The 19,082-nt window shown below is 26.6% G+C and overlaps 2 protein-coding genes across 2 annotated transcripts in view; one reads left to right on the top strand and one right to left on the bottom strand.

Annotated features, from left to right (window-relative positions):
* Window positions 1–330: 330 nt before the first annotated feature.
* LOC114120823 (angiotensin-converting enzyme) overlaps window positions 331–19,082 on the top strand; it is a 37,453-nt gene continuing 18,701 nt past the window's right edge. Inside the window, exons 1-11 of the mRNA XM_027982868.2 lie at window positions 331–804; window positions 1,191–1,554; window positions 7,177–7,335; window positions 7,618–7,714; window positions 7,805–7,948; window positions 8,033–8,224; window positions 8,296–8,393; window positions 8,514–8,683; window positions 9,800–9,924; window positions 9,999–10,242; window positions 12,840–12,938. Coding sequence (XP_027838669.2) covers window positions 632–804; window positions 1,191–1,554; window positions 7,177–7,335; window positions 7,618–7,714; window positions 7,805–7,948; window positions 8,033–8,224; window positions 8,296–8,393; window positions 8,514–8,683; window positions 9,800–9,924; window positions 9,999–10,242; window positions 12,840–12,938 — 1,865 coding nt within the window. The 5' untranslated portion in view covers window positions 331–631. The remainder of the gene's footprint in view (window positions 805–1,190; window positions 1,555–7,176; window positions 7,336–7,617; window positions 7,715–7,804; window positions 7,949–8,032; window positions 8,225–8,295; window positions 8,394–8,513; window positions 8,684–9,799; window positions 9,925–9,998; window positions 10,243–12,839; window positions 12,939–19,082) is intronic.
* Window positions 13,936–18,957, bottom strand: LOC114120825 (uncharacterized). Its single transcript, XM_027982870.2, has 2 exons — window positions 18,665–18,957; window positions 13,936–15,696 (listed from the first exon to the last, which is right to left on the bottom strand). Exons 1-2 carry the CDS (start codon window positions 18,668–18,670, stop codon window positions 14,083–14,085), a joined length of 1,620 nt encoding a protein of 539 aa, XP_027838671.2. The 5' UTR covers window positions 18,671–18,957; the 3' UTR covers window positions 13,936–14,082.

The following is a 19,082-nucleotide window of genomic DNA, read 5'->3' as shown; positions in this document are numbered from 1 at the left end:
AATATAAGTTATTGTAATGTCAGTTCCGAAAATACATTATTTGATATTCTATTTTTTATTACAATATAATATTATTCTTCGTGTATTTTGTTTTGAAAGACAAGTAACTAAAAAAAAAAGAGACTTCTCGTCGGCAGATCTCGTTGACTATTATATTATGTTATTATGCGGTTCAAGGCAAACTTTCGACACGCGCCGCCGTCCAGTGTAGAATCGTTTTCTATATACACATAATTTCCCCACCTACGCCAAACCGTTGTTTTATTACTATTATTATTATTAGGAAGCCCGGCGGCGGCGTTCAAGTCTCTTCGTCGTCGTCGCCGTCGTTATCAGTATCTATGTACGACTCATTAGGCCGCCTCATATATGCACCACACACGATTTGTATACCAGCAGTCCGATCATCGCCGTGTTCGCGGAGTTTTGGTTTTGTGTGACGGAGTTTGTCTTTTTTGAATATTCCGAATTTTTTTCTGAAAAGATTTCTTTTCAGCGATTAACACGTTTAAAAATAATAAAACTTAAGAACTTATCGTAATATTATACATTGGAACTTACCTTAGTAAAAACGATTGTAACGTATCATTGTAGCAATTATTTTCATCGGATTTTTCGCTGGCGATATAATATGAACGTTTTAGCGACGATCGTTGTCGTTTCGGCAACGATCCTTTCAACCGTGAGGTTGGCCCGATGCCAGGCCGACCAAGTGGATAGCAAATACTTGGATCCTAATGATTATTTTTTAGCCGGTGGAGATCAACAAGACCGTCGTCGCATCCTGCAGGACGCGTTCAATAGGTACGTACCTACCATACAGTTTTATTCTGTGATTATACAACCAGTGTGATAATAAATATATAATACTATATTTATTATTAATATATCATGTACTTTCAAAACTTTTTTGAAAAAAAATAATTAATCATTATAAAAGACAATGTAGTGTAACTTCTATGTAATTATTTGTAATTTTTAATATATTTTATAATTTTCTAGAAATATGTAATATTATGTTAATTAAATACGTTTTTATAATGAGGATAGACAAAAACTAAATTCTGAATTTTTTAGTAATCAATCGCCACAAATTAGATCTTGCCCATTCCTACCTCTTTAGCTTAATAAATTTATTACACTTATTTTCAACATATTTGGTACAATTTTAAGATTGACTTTTAATGCAGGTATACGGTGCAGCAGCAACAACAGGAGCAACAACAATCGCGGACTGGTTTTGATGGGATATTCCAACAACGGCAGCAGCAACCACAGCAACAGCAAGGGTTCCAGCGGGGTGGCAGAAAGTTCACTACCGACGAACCCGAACAGAATTTCGAGACTTCCGGAAGGTTCACGTCCCGGTCCGATCCACGAACTTCGCCTATTCCGACATCTTCAATTCAACAGGGACCGTTGACATTATCTAACAGCAATATCCGGCAATTACTGCAACAACTCGACGTGGCCGGATCGCAACAATGCAACCTTAACGTCCAAGCACAATGGGATTTCGAGACAAACGTCAACGAGGGAACGCAAATAAGAGCGGTATGTTCTAATGAGATTGTTGAGATTGTTATTAAAGTTAACTATCACACTGATTACGTACAGGCACGACCATATCAGAGATATCAATTAATTAGGCAAATACATTTTTTTTCTAACTTTGGAGTCCTACTTTGACGACGAGACATTTTTTTCAGATAATTGAACAATTTGTTTTGTCGTGTTTATAAACCTAGGCTATTTAAGTACATAAAATAATTATATTATCACATAGTATATTATAGTTGATGACTTAAAATAATTTGATGTTGAATTCATATCATCGGATATGTAAAAATATAATATCTATTTTCCCTCCCGCAGACTGCAATTGCATATAGGTACTATGTTTACATTAATATGGGAAACTATAGTATACTATAGCTGGTATACTCGTAACCTTTTTGATTATTATTCACGACAAGATTTTAACAATTACGTATTATTATATAATTTAATATTTAAATATATATCATTACACCGTGAGTAGGTAATTTTCATAAATGATGAAACTTTTTGTAAATAATTAAAAAAAAAAAGTTTATTTGCGAAACAAATTTAGTGAAGACGTCAATTGTGAATTTTTTTAAATAAATAATATTAAGTAAAAACAGCTGTTTTGTCATGAATTAAAGTGAAAAACTAGTCAATTTTTTTAATATAAAATGTAATATTAATAAAAATAAAATATACTTATTGTATCAAGTTAACAATGATAATTATGAAGTATATTATATAATTGTATTAATATAATGTTATGAGTATAATTTTTTAAATTACAATAAAATAAAACGAACGTTTTTTTAATACTTTTTAGTATAAACTAAGACAGTTCTATATTTATTATTAACAGAAACTATAACTCGTTAATACTTCAAAATTATTAATTTTTACTCTAACTTAAAATATGTATCTGATTGGTGAACAATTTATGGATGAAAAATAACAAATGAATATTCATATTTTCACAGTATCTTCATATAATTGATTAATTTAATATTAATAATAATTATTAAAATTACTTTACAAATATCCATTAAAATATTTATTGTTTTTAGTTTAAATAATAGTAATAGTACTGCACATTTATCACATTTATATAATATAAATAATAGAATAGATAGTAGGTATTACATATATATATATACATTATACCTTCATAATTGTATGTATTATGAGAATTACATGGTCAGTGTAGGCATATGTCACTAATTATTTTTTATATTATAGAACTGTGTGAATGTTTAACCACCACGTTAATTTAACTGTTAAAGTATTATATTTATAGTTATTATGAGATACATCAGCTTATTACTTTATTAATATAATATTATTTTTGTACATTTATTATTATTTATTATTCTTAACTCTTTACTCTTTATTACTCTTTTCAGTTTATAAAACAACAGTTGCTCATGTGTAATTGGGTTTAATTATGAAATAGCTGATAATTATTCCCCTAATATCTATTTTTATTATGGAAAATAAAATTATGATTATTTGCTCTTTTAATATTTACACATTTACATTTTTATACAGGCGAATTCAAAATAAACGTTTTTTTAAAATTCAAAAATTATTTCCCTGTTTTTTATGTAAGTATAGTTAATTGATAAAAAATTTAAGAGAAAAATGAAATATACTTAATCTAATAGAATTTTTAATAAAAATTATTGTTAGACTATTAAATTCATAATTTCGACAAAACACTATGTTTCGATATTATTAAATTCTCCCTTATGTACCTAATTTTAATATTACTTATAAATTATAACAATTAAATTGAAAAATAAATTGTTATCTTGCTAACAATATTTTTAAAGTATCGAATGTAAAACTTATTGTGATATTATGTTAATATACTACCCACTATACGTAAATTGTAGATTACTTAAATTTCAAATAATGCTGATACAAACTAACAAACTACTTGAGTAAAGTTAATCTTTTTTAAGTAAATGCATTAACATCTTTGATCGTAAGATATAATAATAAATAGTAATTTGATATAAAAACAAGATTAATAAATTATTTTAATTGTCTACACATTTAAACACTAGAAAACTGTAATAACTAAACAAACTTTATTTTGAGATAATTTTAATTATTCTACGTGATGTTAAATGCTTAAAAATACAAAATATATTTTATATCCATCGTATAATTTATATTTTATTAAAATAATTATTATTATTAACACGTAAAATTATTCTCTTTATAGGTTAGGTTAGGTGAGTAATTATTAAATGATAATAAAATCAAATTATTACCTTAAACACGTTTAAACACAATTTTTTATATCGTATTCGTTAGACAGTTTTGTTAATGTTAAATGAAACATAATCGTATCTATACGCTAATTGGGATTTATGGATGAATGGAGGACGTTGCGAAAAAGTATTAGATTTAGCCATTTAGGTACTTATACATTATACTGCCTCGATCACACATTTGTGATAATTGAAATTTGGAACTACGGCAGCGGTGGTTTTTAATTTTTATTAATAAGGTTATTTACAAAATATTTACAATTACCTACATTAACAATAAAGCGTTTGTGGTGGCAAAGAGTAGCAAAATATCATGCTCGAGATACCGCCGAATAAGAAGGTCGCATCTCGTTTATAAAACCTACTCACGTCCAGTGATTTCTCGAGTAAAATTACACGATTTGTGGTTATTTTTATAAATCCATGTCGCTTTTGGCGCGGTAATTCAAAATTGTTTACAACACAACCGACCAACAATTATTCAGTTGGATGGATATGCATGACTAACGTATAAGCACAACCTTGACATTGTTGTACGTGAGTACCCTACATATATATACACATATACATAATATGTATCATGTTCTAATATAAAAAAACGACGAATAATATTAGTTGTAACTTTTTTTCTTCTTTTTTTTTTAGACGTGTTCAAAATTATATTTTATACATATAAAATAATATATGACGTACGAAAGAATATTATATGATCGGTGTGAATTTTTTTTTCTAAGTATCGTACATTTTTTCTATAATTTACATTTTGTATATCAATAAGGGTGACATTGTCTTCTAATTGGGCTCAGAGTCCTTCGACAAATTTGACGTATATCAAACTCTATAGAAAAATCTGATGCTTATTATAATATTAACTGCAGTTTTATTACAATTTTTTTTATCCGGAGGATGGATGTGACAAAACACTCAATATCCGACTATATTGCCATCTCACCTGCAAATACAATACGTTTATTTTTATTTATGTATTGATGTTCCGATCTTAGAATACGTTAAAAAAATCACGGGGATTTCTGGATTTACAAATCGTTCAGACCACTATTTTTTAAGCAAATCAACGTGTACACACATTACGTTTTGTATCTTATTGCATCAACGAGTTTTAATGGCGATGTCCTGCGTTTGAGGTGATCGTGAAATGAGGATTACGAATTCATTATAACATGATACTATTATAATATTTTACTCATCCCTTCCCGTATGTATATAGTATTGTAGGTACGCCTAATACCTACGTAAAGTTACAAAATCCAATTAGCTCTCATCGTCTGCTGCAGTGGCGTGGCGTAACGATTAGAAAATATTATTATTCCGTTTTATCAGCTACGGAGCATTGTTTGTCCCATAAGCGTGAGACCTAAGGTATGTGAATCTTGACCAAAATTGCACGGGAACCCCATAGTTAGCCTTGACGGTATGAAATCTGTGTTTGGACTGACGAATGACGAACGTGTATCATAGTACCTATATCTGATAATAACTATTCTCGCATGGTCCGAATAGTTGCGTATATTATCATTTACCATTTACTACATCACAGTAGGAGTATATAGCGTATGTAATGTATGTAATATATTATGCATATTGCCTTCCTTCGTGTATATGAGATTAGACATTATCCCAAGTGTTTCGTTGTATAACACAACACATATCTTTATGTATACATATAATATAATATATATATTATATAGAATTATCATGTTATGTATTTAGTATTATGATCAACGATTATCTTTCTACAACGTTAAGAGTATTATAATGTACATGCTGTACAATAATACATATTCGTATGTTTCCGGTAAATATCTGAGTTCTTAAAATTGTTATGATTTTACGAATACGTTGGGGGAAAAACATAAAATATTATTGGAATAAAATTTAAGACTGAATACATATTTATTCTTATTATAAAGGAAACTTGTAATCGAGGTGTACCATTACTCGGATAATATTTTACATAACGTCAATGATGGCTAAATAAATATTAATAGTAGGTTTTTTTTTTGTTTTGGAAATATTATATAACGTGTTTTTTATATTATTATATAAAATATAATATAATGTAAGTACTTGTGAGTTGTGACCTACTGTTTTAATATTATATTATTAAATGTAAGTACGACGGAATAATTTCAAACATTTAAGATTGGTTCTACATAATATACCTATATAATAAAATATTGGAATAATTCGCATGTGTTTAATTCCCTGCGCTTATAAAATCACACGGTCAAAATTAAAGTTATAATATACTCTTAGATTATTAAGATAATATAATTACTATAATTTTTCCTTTCAAATATTATTTATAAAAAAAAAAAAAAAAAAACAACTACATAATATTATTTGAGAAGTTACCAAAATTAAAATGATTTACTCAATGATTATAAATAATATTTAAGACTGCACAGTAAACAACTTGTATATTATGTAGGTAGGTAGTATTTACATTAAAATAATTTGTATGAATAATATAAATGGTTATATTTTCTTTATTTTATATAATAGTCGACTATCAATAGTGTTTAATACAAAACAATTAAAGTAGTTATATGCATAATTAAAAATTATATAATATATTACGGTAATAAATATTATAGTTATTTATTATTCATTATTCCGATAATGAAGTATAAACGGTGTAGAACTTTTGAATAAAAATATACGACTTTGGTATATATATATTATTGCCATACCGTTTGGTATAAAACTCATCTTATACCTAGGTAAAGTAAAAATAAATTTTGAGCTATTAAAAATAAACATAATATCTCTTATGTACTTGAGCATTAGTCGAATAAAAAATTGTTCGATTGATTATTTTAATAAAAAAATATTCTTTGTTCATTTATTTTTCATTTGTTAATTCTACATTATTTTTATTCATCATTTTAATTTTTACAATTATATTCATTATTTTACATACATTATATTTATTTGAATGGTAAAATTAATAAATTTTATTAACTATTAAGATATTATTATACTGTTTATAATTTCGCTACATAATAATAATATTCTGTATCAGTAATTGTTTTGAGTTTATCAGGCGTTGTATATATGCAATTTACTTGCATTATCAATATTAATAATTATCGTTATTTCCATAATAATAATCTTGCGGGAATGCGAGAAATTAAATTGAGTGGATTATTTGAAATAAAAATACAAATTAATTTTAAAATATTTATAGAATTTAATTTAATTGCTAATTATATATATAAGTAATTATAGTAGTAAAAAATATTTTACCAAAACAACATATTTACAATATTTCATAATACACAAACATTTTTTGTATACTAATGAGTGTAATAAAAATTGGAAAATGTTACAGCTGGAACAACAATTGTTGTATTCAGAATTCCAAAGAAAAGTATTTTCAATAATGACGAGATTGAATCTTGATAATGTCATCGATCCCAACCTTAGAAGGCAGCTCAAGTTTTTATCAATGCCAGGACCTGCTGCACTACCACAAGAACAGCTGAGTAGAGTAAGAATATTTTAATAACACAATATAGTGCGTAGTTAAATAAAGTTCAATGAACTTCTGTTAAAATGAATATACCAAAATACTTACAATTATATTTTTTCATTGACTTGGTTCAGGTTTTTTTTCAAACAAAAGACATGATAATTTTTAAAATCTCATTACAAATACAGTGAATTCCATTCATTTACATACTTTTATTTTTGAGTGGATACTTTTTTTAAACATAAAATTATGTAAATCGCATATAATAACGATTCATTTTTCTTTTATTTTTCTTTTCAGTACAACCGTCTTATTAATGACATGTTAGCTGTATATAATAGCGCTTCTGTTTGTGCTTTCGACGAACCATTGAAATGTGGTCTCAGATTAGATCCAGGTATGTGTTCGCAATATGTAATATTTTGGGTATGGTTATGAAAACTGTTACGGAATACATAGATATGTGTAAATTATTATTTTGCTATAGATTTGAACATAATAATGTCTCGGAGTCGAGACTGGAATGAACTACAACACACATGGATAGAATGGAGAAGAAGAACAGGACAAAAAGTCAGAGACATGTTTGAACAATTAGTAGATGTGAGCAATCAAGCAGCATTACTAAACAGTACGTTTCTGACTTTGAATTATGTTTCCATTTTTTTGAATACTGGATTGAATTATTTGTTATTCATTATATATTATTATTTAGATGTGTCGGACGCGTCTGAGATGTGGAAATTCCCTTATGAATCACCATCGATGAGATTTGAATTGGAAGATGCTTGGGAACAAATAAAACCTCTATATGAGCAACTCCATGCCTACGTTAGAAAGAAGTTACGTGACCTTTACGGACCTGAAAGAATAAGCAGAGAAGCGCCATTACCCGCACATATATTAGGTTGTAATTATATTATTTTGAATGATTGTATTTGTTTTAGATTTTTATTGTTTTTGTATTATGGGCTGTAGGAAATATGTGGGGTCAGTCTTGGGAAAATATTTTAGACTTGACCATACCGTATCCGGGAAAAAATTATTTGGATGTCACGCCTCAAATGATTAAACAGGTGTGTACTATTTTTTTTAACATGTTGTATATATCGTAATATAATATTACTATTAAACTATTAAAGAAAAAAAATATGAAATAAAAGTTCTTAAACAAGTCTATTATTATTTATTTACAGGGATACACACCAGCTGCGATGTTTAGAGTGGCAGAGGAATTTTTCATATCTTTAAATATGAGTTCCATGCCTCAATCTTTTTGGGCGAATTCAGTTGTTGAGGAACTTCCAGGACAACCTATAATTTGCCAACCTTCTGCTTGGGATTTTTGCAACAGACAAGATTATAGGTTAATATAAATATTTGAAAATATTATAATATAATGGTTTCGTGCACTTTTTAATAATATATGTAATAAAAATGTCCAGAAACAATTTTAAAATAAAACATATAATCATATATAATATAAATATCATAAATTATGAAATAAAAACAACAATTCAAAATTGATCAACAAAAAATGTTTCAAAATTATAATTATTTTGAACAAAAAATTTGAAAAAAAAATTTTTATAGAAAAATATTTTATTGTAAATACGCAAAATTTATTTATAGAGAGTTGACTATAAATTTTTTAAATTACAAAAACATCAGGATTTTTATATACAATGGTCGATGATAATGTAATTCAGCTTCATGACATAACATATTATACAAGATGTGTTTACTATTTTTATTTAACATGGGATACTTATTATTTATTACCTACTATTTTTTTTAATTTCTCATTGGTAATTTATAATAATTCATTTAGTTCATCAAATTTAATCATTATAAATATACTATTATATCTATTTTATTCAATGACTTAGTTTGTAAATGTTGTTAAAAATGTCAAGTTTGTCAAACATAGCCGTTTAAAAATAAATAGTATTTAGGAAATACATTTCCCATCTAGCATCCATAATATTATTATGTTCTTATGAAATTGAAACTATTTTGTATATTATCATTTAATATTGTTACAATACAGTAGGTTTATAGACTTAGGTGATTATAGTTTAGTACCTTTTATACTAATGTTAATAACGTATTTTGAATTCTTGAAAATATTAAAAGTATAGTAGATTATACTGTTCAAATAGCATAAACATTAAATATAAATTAAATCATTAAGTGTATTAAAATGTATCTCAATAAACTTCTTAGAACATTCAATGTTTAATTATTAAATACAATTAATGTAAGATTTAAAAAAAAACATAATAATTTAATACTGAGTACTATTGCAATAATTACAAATTTTGTAAATTTCAAAGTAGGTAGTTAGTAAAAATAAATTGTTTATAAAAAGTTTATACTTTTATAGAATAATATTAATTTTAACTATTACCTATAGATGATTACTAAATATTATTACATATTTTTTGTCAAATTTAATGTAGATACATTTTTATTTTTATAGAATTAAAATGTGCACTCAAGTAAATATGAAAGATTTCATCACTGTTCATCATGAAATGGCTCATGTACAATATTTTTTGAATTACAAAAAACAACCAAAGGTGTATCGTGATGGTGCTAATCCAGGTAAATTCATTAATTACATTTAGATTGTAGAAAAATAATATTATATTGTACTAAATTATTTTTTAATTTTAAAGGATTCCACGAAGCTTTGAGTGAAGCAATATCACTTTCTGTGTCAACCCCAAAACATTTGCAAACGTTGGGATTAATATTAAACTCTGTAGATGATATTCCCCATAATATAAACTATTTATTTGGATTGGCAATGGACAAACTTACATTTTTGCCTTTCAGCTTGGCACTTGATTTATGGCGTTGGGATATATTCAAAGGTACCACGCATAAGGAGAGATACAATTGTCATTGGTGGGACTTACGGTAAATGACATATTTTATTATATTTAGTAGTAAGTGGTAGTCAGTAGGTATATTAGATCTGATTAAATTATCATATTATTGTTAATGTAGTTATTAGTTAATATTATATATTATATAATAATTGTATTACGTTAATTTGTAATACAATTTAAACTATAAAAATAATAAAATTATAAAGTTAGATGGTGTTAAAAAGGCTAAGCTTTCTGTGTTAAGGATAATTGTTGTTGTGGTTAGTATATTGAGAAAGGACGTAGAATAAGAAGTGGTGTCTTGTTGTATAGACATAAAATAAATACGAAAAGAGATGAATGAAAGAAGATCAGGAGCATTGATAGAACCATTTAGAATAGAGGAGGTAGAATGAATTTCCGCATCAAAACGGCGAGAGAATAATATAAAGTATAATTTAAGGTTAGAGGTTTAAGATATTATATTTATTTAAATGTTCAAATAATTCAATGTTTTCATGATATTATCATGATGTTCTTAATTTCATTAAATAAGATATTATAAAGTAATAAATGTATAATAGTTGTTCCACGTTGGATTTCTTTTCATTTATCAGGGGTTTTGTATATGCAATTTATTTTCGTTTTAGCATTTAGCGTTGTTCGCATAATAATTTATTAATAATTATACACCGAAAAGGTATAATTTAACTTAAAGGAGTAATAAAGCAAAACGTTTTGCGTTTCCTAATGTGCTAGTTTTCCTTATCGTATTTCATTATATTCGTTTATAAAAATAAAAATATTGCACCTACCTCCCACTATATTTTTTTCTTAATTATTACAAAATGTTTGACATTTGTATGAATAACTATACCACGTATGCGTAGATCTAACTCATTTTTGTGTTACCTTATTATTTTTCTCTGATCATTTTTTTATCCTTATATTATATGATATGATAATTTTTGTAGACATTTTTGGATAAATTGTGTATTTTGTGTGTGGCCATTCTTAATGTGGGCGATTTTTACCTTTTACTGTTTATGCAAATATTATGTTGCCACGAAGTTGACTGTTAATACACTTTCGTTGATAGAAACATATTTTATAATTCAATTTTTTTTTTTTTTTTAATAATTATATAATAAAAATATTTTTATACCGAATATTGGAGATTTTAATTGAATTTCATTGAGGTAATAAATCATTAAATATTGATGATAATGATATGAAATATAATATAGTGTAGTATACAATATAGTTAGTTTTAAAAATTGACTTAAAATAGTTGAATACATGTATAAATGTTTATAGCTAACAATACATTACAATGTTGACTTATAGAAGAAGAAGTAGAAAATGCTTAATTTTTTGATAATATATGTCTACTTACCATTACACATAAATATTTAATATTACAAATTTATGAATGGCTACATTTTTCAAAAATAACTATGATGAACTTATATATTAAAATTTATAGTAAAAGCTATATATTCTCCTTGCTACCAAATATTAGACTTAATTTATTATACGCCTGACTGTATTATAATATACTATTTAAATTAAATTTATTGTGTAAACATTTTTATTATATAATATCTATCAATGAGAGTTTTACATTCATAATTCACATAAAATATTTTTATCAAGTTAATATAAATGTCAAGGTTATAATGTAGGTAGTTGATAATGTATTCATTTAAACACCTAACTATATTACTTATAATTTATATGTGAAATTTAAAATTTATTATTCTTAAACTTTATTTTAAAATAACATTAATTACAATTTACAATATTAATTCAAATTTCAAATTACAAATAATTTTTAAAATTCAAACATTTGATATGAAAAATGACTATGGTTTGTGACATATTAAGTATGGTATAGTATAAAATATATCACATTATAATATTAATAATAATAATATAAAGAACACATTTTATATTTACTAGTTACTTCTATATAGTTATAATATGAACATATCAATTACAGAAGATTATTTTATAATATGTTAAACTTTAAACAAATATTCTATTAAACTCTAGTATTGCATGCAGATAAATACTCCAAAAGTCTTAAATGTTGTATTCTTAGTCTAAAAAGTATTTAAATTACAAATGTACAATAATTAATAGTACTTTCAATATCATATTTATATTTACTCTATATAAATTATAAAAGCAATTTATAATTAATTTTTAATATTCATTTCATAGATACCAGCTGTTAACTGTTTAGGTAAACTGATATTGAATTATCAGAAATTCAGGAGTATAAAATAATTGTGTACATAAAACTAATCACTTTATAAGTGTATTTTATTAATTATAAAAACATATTTTTAAAGATCTACAGAAGAATAATTATATTTTTTATATGTAGGTATATATTACTTTTAATGAGTATACAATTTACTTAGGTTGTGATTAATATCAATTACCTTAGACTATTAAAACTATATTGAATAATAATAAAAAAAAGTTTTATCAATTTTAAATAGACATGTATTTAATGTTTGTTTTTTTTTAACAAAAATCTGTATTTATTATAATTGTTTATATTTTAAATAAAATAATAATAATAATCATAATAAGTTTATAAATTTATAGTGTTGTTTTTTTTTTTTTAATTATTAGTGAACGACTTGGTGGTGTCAAGCCTCCAGTACTACGGTCCGAAACAGATTTTGATCCGGGATCAAAATATCACGTGCCCGCCAACATTCCCTACATTGGGTAAGTACCCTTGTGTATAATTTTAACAAGTAGTTACACTTATAAGATTAACTGTAATTTATCATAAAATGGTAACGGTATTTCGTATTTTTTCGGCGTAGTTTCACTAACGTCAACAATACCTGTCGCTCAATATGATAATTTCAGAATAATAATAATAATAATAATAATAATAACATAGTAAATTCGCGAATATCAAATACCTATTTAATAGAACTATACTGTAGTTTTGTCAACAGGCGTCTAAAACGATTTCGTCGGTATGTACTATATTATACAAATGGTCGTTATATATATATTTGAAATAGCCAGTAGAGGGAAACCGCATACGGACAACGGAAGGTTTCGGTTTCTTCTTCTATAATTCGGTATGTCGTCGTCGTCGTCGTTGTCGTTGTCTTTGTATTGTTAGAATACGCGTGTACACGCGATACCGGACGGGAAACGAAAGTAGAATTCATTTTAGTTTTCAAAAATGTTATAACAACCGAAATAATCAGTAATTGCTATGGCATTTTTCGCGATCTACTATAACACTAGATTGGTACTATAAATAGGAAAACACGGATACGCGGGATTGCGTGTGCGGATTGCTAAATAAATAATGGAGCTCATTTTACAAGCCGGAACAGACCGACTGACATCCACATATTTGTTGTGTTGCGTCTACTTATACCGAATTTTCAATTTACGTTTTTTTTTGTATTTGTATTTCTACGATACGGAATTAGAAACTGTCAAGCCGGCAGCCCGACTAAACCGAGTTATTTTGTATGCCGATTAAAATACATTTCTAAACCGGAACTTAAGGAAACTCAAGGTTAGGGTGATATTATGAACCATAAAACTCATCGATAGTTTATAATGAAGGTACATAGGTACAGCCGTATAAGTACCTCGAAAATATCTACAAAGACGAACAAAATATTATTCTTATTCTATTATTATACTAAAGACTATTATTATATGAAAACGTTTAACATATATGACAATAATCTGTACAAATATTATTTTTATTGTTTTTTATTATTATTGTTATACAAGTCTAAAATAATATGCTTGATTGCTTCAAACGCAACGAGCTCAATAAAATGGCAGCAAATGTCACTTACTATGGTATGAAAATAGGTAAATTGAACATGGATCATCCATGTGAAGATCCGTAGTCTTCGTTACCACCGTAGGCGTCTGGCGTTCCTTGATCTTGGCCACTGCCGAACGAGGTAAAACCATTATCGTAATTGTTTACGAACGCTGTACCATATCCCGTAGTGTCTGATGAGCTCTCTTGATTTGGTAGCCCACCTTGCCGGTACGAGTCATGGTGTGTTTGCTGCTGTTGTTGTTGTTGTTGTTGTTGTTGTTGATGGTGGTTACCATAACCGTTATGTGATTGTGTGTGAACCGGTATGTGAACGGGAACTTTGACTTCTACTGGATATGGAACGGGCACCTTGACTGGTACTTTGACTGGAACTTTAACAGCATAAGGCACTGGTCTGTCAACATGCAAGGGATATGGTTTGGGTACGTGGACCGGATACGGTCTGTCCACGGGTATTTTGACTGGATATGGTATTTTTCTTTCCACCGGATATGGAATCGGCTTATCTACTGGTATATGTATAGGAACAGGACGGTCTATGGGTATTTTCACGGGATACGGGACAGGGTGGTCCACGGCTACTGGTACTTTTTTTTCGATGTATACAGGATAAGGTTTCGGTATGTGTACCGCTACAGGCTTCTCCACGTGCACTTTTACCGGAAACGGTACGTGTTTTTCCACCGTTACCGGATATGGTTGTGGCACGTGCACTCTGACTGGGTAGGGCACTTGCTTTTCAATGTGTACTGGATATGGTCTATGGACCGGATACGGAACGGGCTTTTCGTACGGTATTCGGACGGGATATAGAACTTTTTTTTCCACGTGAACTGGATACGGAACTGGTACCTCTTTTGTCACATACACTGTCTTGACGTGTCCTCCGTACCCAAAGCCATGACCACCTCCACCATATCCACCGCCTCCTCCAAATCCACCTCCTCCATGTCCTCCTCCTCCGCCTCCTCCGTGTCCGCCTCCACCACCGTGTCCACCTCCTCCATGTCCACCACTACCAAAACCACCACCGTAACCGCCGATGTTGCTTCTAAAACCGTCATTGCTGTTTGATTCGTGTCCATCGACGTTTCCGCCACTTTCGTACCCTTGGAATGCTTGTTGTGAACCAGAAAAGCCATGTTGATCATCGCCGCCATTACCTGGACTGAAAAAGTGCCCTCTACCAGAAATATCAGGGTTTCCTTCATGTTTAAAGAAACTAGCCATCCAACCATGACTGTTAGCATTTCTTCCCCCTATCGCATTATGATGGTCGTTTGATCCTGCTGTATTGGATCCTTGTACATTGCCTCCGTTATCTTGGACGCCCCTTTCGAAATAAAAGTGACTAAAACCGTTACCATTATTGTGATTTTCATTATTAGCCGATAGCTGTTCACTATCCCCTTCGTTTCCATCTCGACCATTGTTATTTCCAAATGGAAACCCTGAGTAGTCTGAACTTTCCGGCGAAGAGTGTGAATTAGTTCCTCGGCCATATCCGAGTACATTTTCTAAGCCCCGTTTTTCTGGTGGCTTTGATTCTGTAGATTCTTCTGAATTTTCGATTTGTTTTCTATTAGAAGACTTTTTGCCATGTTCGGCTAACGCGTAGGTCAATAATAACGTTAAAAATAACCATTTTTGTTTCTGTAAATAAAAATTCGTTTGATTATTTTTAATAATTACAAAAATATGATTTTTTAGGGTTTTTATTCTTGCCATACTATAGAAATATATTTGCTTACAAATTATACGCTGCAATTTTTATTTATGTAAATTATCTGACATAATGTAAAGTATGCATATTGCATACATTTATATTATATAAGTATAATAAATAATAATTAAGGAGCTGTGTACAATCAAATAAACTAAAATTAAATGTGTATAAAAAATATTATAAAATAATTTGAATAGTTCATATTTTGTTTTTAAAACTACCTTACAGTTAATAATATGTTTTGTACGACGCCAAAGAATTTAAAATTTAAAATTATGTTGAATATTGTTTATGTGTTTTTAATCAAATAGACATAATAATTATTTTTATTATTAATCATTCATAAATTAAAAAAAAAATTGAAATTTTAAATTTTTGTTGAATAACTAGATTATGCATTTATGCAAGTTATAGATCCAAGTAAAGATCAACTTTGTAAAAGTGACTATCTCGTTATACATATTATAATGTAGCAACTATTTTTTTTTAACATAAAATATTATACTATTATTGAGAACATTATTTCTGTTCATATAACATTTACTTATTAAGAAATACAGAAAATAGATTAATAATCCACGGTTATAGATTTGAAAATATAATATAACGATTTGAAAATTACTATAATTAATATGAGCTAAGTAAATCGTTTGTATTTTTAATTATTATCTATTTATAATATCTATCGTACTAGAGCTATATTTATTGTATATTACATGTTCACCATTTATTTCGTAAATTAACATTACTAATAAAATCGAACGCATTTCGATTCATATTAATTAAAATTTTAATAAAAAAAAATCATCTGTTTAACAATTTATTTAATAAATTGATGGCTATATGGTTAAAAAAAAAACAATTGCCGTTTTTAAAATTTAAAATTTAAAAAAATCTGATTATTTAAAAAGATTGTAAAAATCAATGATTTATACAAATACAAATTATAGAATGTATATTAAAATATTTTATCCTTTAATAATCTTAAAATTAATTTTTTTTGGAATTTTCCAATTATTTTACGAGTACCTATAATATAATATTAATAATTTATAATATATCCTTCATACTTTATAGTATTATTTTAAATACTTCAATTATTTTTGTAGTAGCAACTTTATTTTCAAAATAGAATCATTATTTAATACTGTATATTGTGGAACAAATGATTTTTTTAAATTTCGATTTATGTAAATCGAAATTTGAATAAGTAGTTTTTGAGTTAGGTATTTAATTTAATATTTAACAATGAAAGAAGCTTATAGCATATAACATTAAAATATAGTTACTAAGTGCAAAAATATTTTTTTAAATAAAAGAAAAAAATAAGAATAAATGGGCATTTTTAAGTGAAACCAAGTTCCAATCAAATCAATTATGTTTTATATGTTAAAATATTTTGTAACTGAATTATTTATTAATGTTTTTAATTATTTTATTTATTTGTGTTGATGAAAAACTTGAAATGAATATTTCGAAATTCTTGATAAATGGTTCTTACTACAAATAAAAATATCAAACATTCATTTAGTCACAACTTTTTTTTAAGTGTTAAGCTAAAATTTATTGGAATTTGACAAACTCATAAAAACATGTACTTTTTTGTAGGTAGTTAAAAATTAATTTTAATACCTAAAACTTGAATATGAATTGTCGAATTCCTCGTTTTTTTTTTTACTGAAAACTAAAAAAAAATATCAAACAAATTGTTTATTTTTTTTAGCTATAATAATTTATTATAGAGATTCTTTATATTATAGAGAATCTTAGATATTCTCAATTATGATTTTTTATCAAACAAACATTACAAACAAAACATTTTACGTTAACTTAAATTATAATTATATTTCTTACGTAATGATAAAATTAAAAACTATATTTTAGTAAATCAAGGCCATTTATAAGTATTTGATATATATATATTTTTTAAATCTATATTTGATATATTTGATAATTTAAAACAAAAAATCTCAGTTCTTATAGAAGTTGAAAAAAAAATCAAAATAAATTGTTGATAAATTGATAGTAATCGATTTGATGATAAATTTTGTCAAAATTTATAAAATACTAAAAAATTCTTTTGTAGACAAAAATGAATTCAATTTTTAATTGCTAAGACTAGAAATTCAATTCAAGGTTTCCCATAAGTATTTCTTATAGTACTTAATTTAAAGCTACATTTAATACAGAGTTATACCTTTTTTTTTGTAGTAATAATTTAATAAAATATTATTCGCAGCAATTAAAGACTTTTCACCATGGCGTATATTATTATTAATTATACACAATGAAATCTTCAAATATATTTTGATTAATTTCCAGTTATTTTTAGAACAAACCTAGTCTTGCCATTCTACCATACGATGTTATTGACTTTTAAATTAATAAATAGATAATACATATTTCATGTGTTTAATAATAATAATAATAATTTTTATTTATTATTTTTTGATAAAAATGATAAATATTTGTGTTAAAAATAAAGTTCGAAATTAGCGCTACACTAAGATTTTAGAAAATATTGCACATAATACTAAGTTCTTTTTCGTTTATAAATCATCATTTGTCATTTATTTAACCAAATTAATTCAAAACTTTAAAATGGCGAAAAATTTATATCATTTCAATGTTATCTTCTATAATTATATTGATTTGGTATACAATTATAGTTGTATATTAAATTATGATTATAATTTATTACATACCGATTCAATTTTATATTTTATGAATATGATAATTTGTATTCTTAATAAAACTATTTGAATTTTACAAAAATATTTTAGTATTTAAATTAAATAATTATTTTTATTTTTGCGTACATGATTATATTTTATACATTTATACATTTTGTGTAATGAAATTATTTTTACTAAGAATAATAAAGCATGTACTTACTTCCATTGAATGATAAAATACTCCGGTTGGTATTATAACAAATAATAGTATAGCTGGTAAAATATTTTATCACAGTATCTTTTTCAAGTTGGATTGTAGAAAAACATTATCAAAGAAACATTTGCAGTTAATACGAACTGAAACTGCTTCAAAGAAATCGACTTTTCACGAACGTCTAATTATGCTTAGTGTACATTCAGACTATGTTATATTTCATACTGTTTTTCTTAATATATCAAAAAATATTGTTTACAATTTCCCCTCCATATTATGGTAGTAACTATTAGTCTGTACGTTGATGTGCTACAGTTTTTTGGTGGTATTGGCTAGTAATCAGAAAACTATTTTCCTCTCTCTATGAACCATTTCTTTATTATACGCTCTATCCGTTTTCTTTTTACATAGCTATCGTCAGAAA

Source organism: Aphis gossypii, chromosome 1 (assembly GCF_020184175.1).
Source record: "Aphis gossypii isolate Hap1 chromosome 1, ASM2018417v2, whole genome shotgun sequence".
Classification (NCBI taxonomy): Eukaryota; Metazoa; Arthropoda; class Insecta; order Hemiptera; family Aphididae; genus Aphis; species Aphis gossypii.
This window is presented reverse-complemented; position numbering and strand designations above follow the sequence as displayed.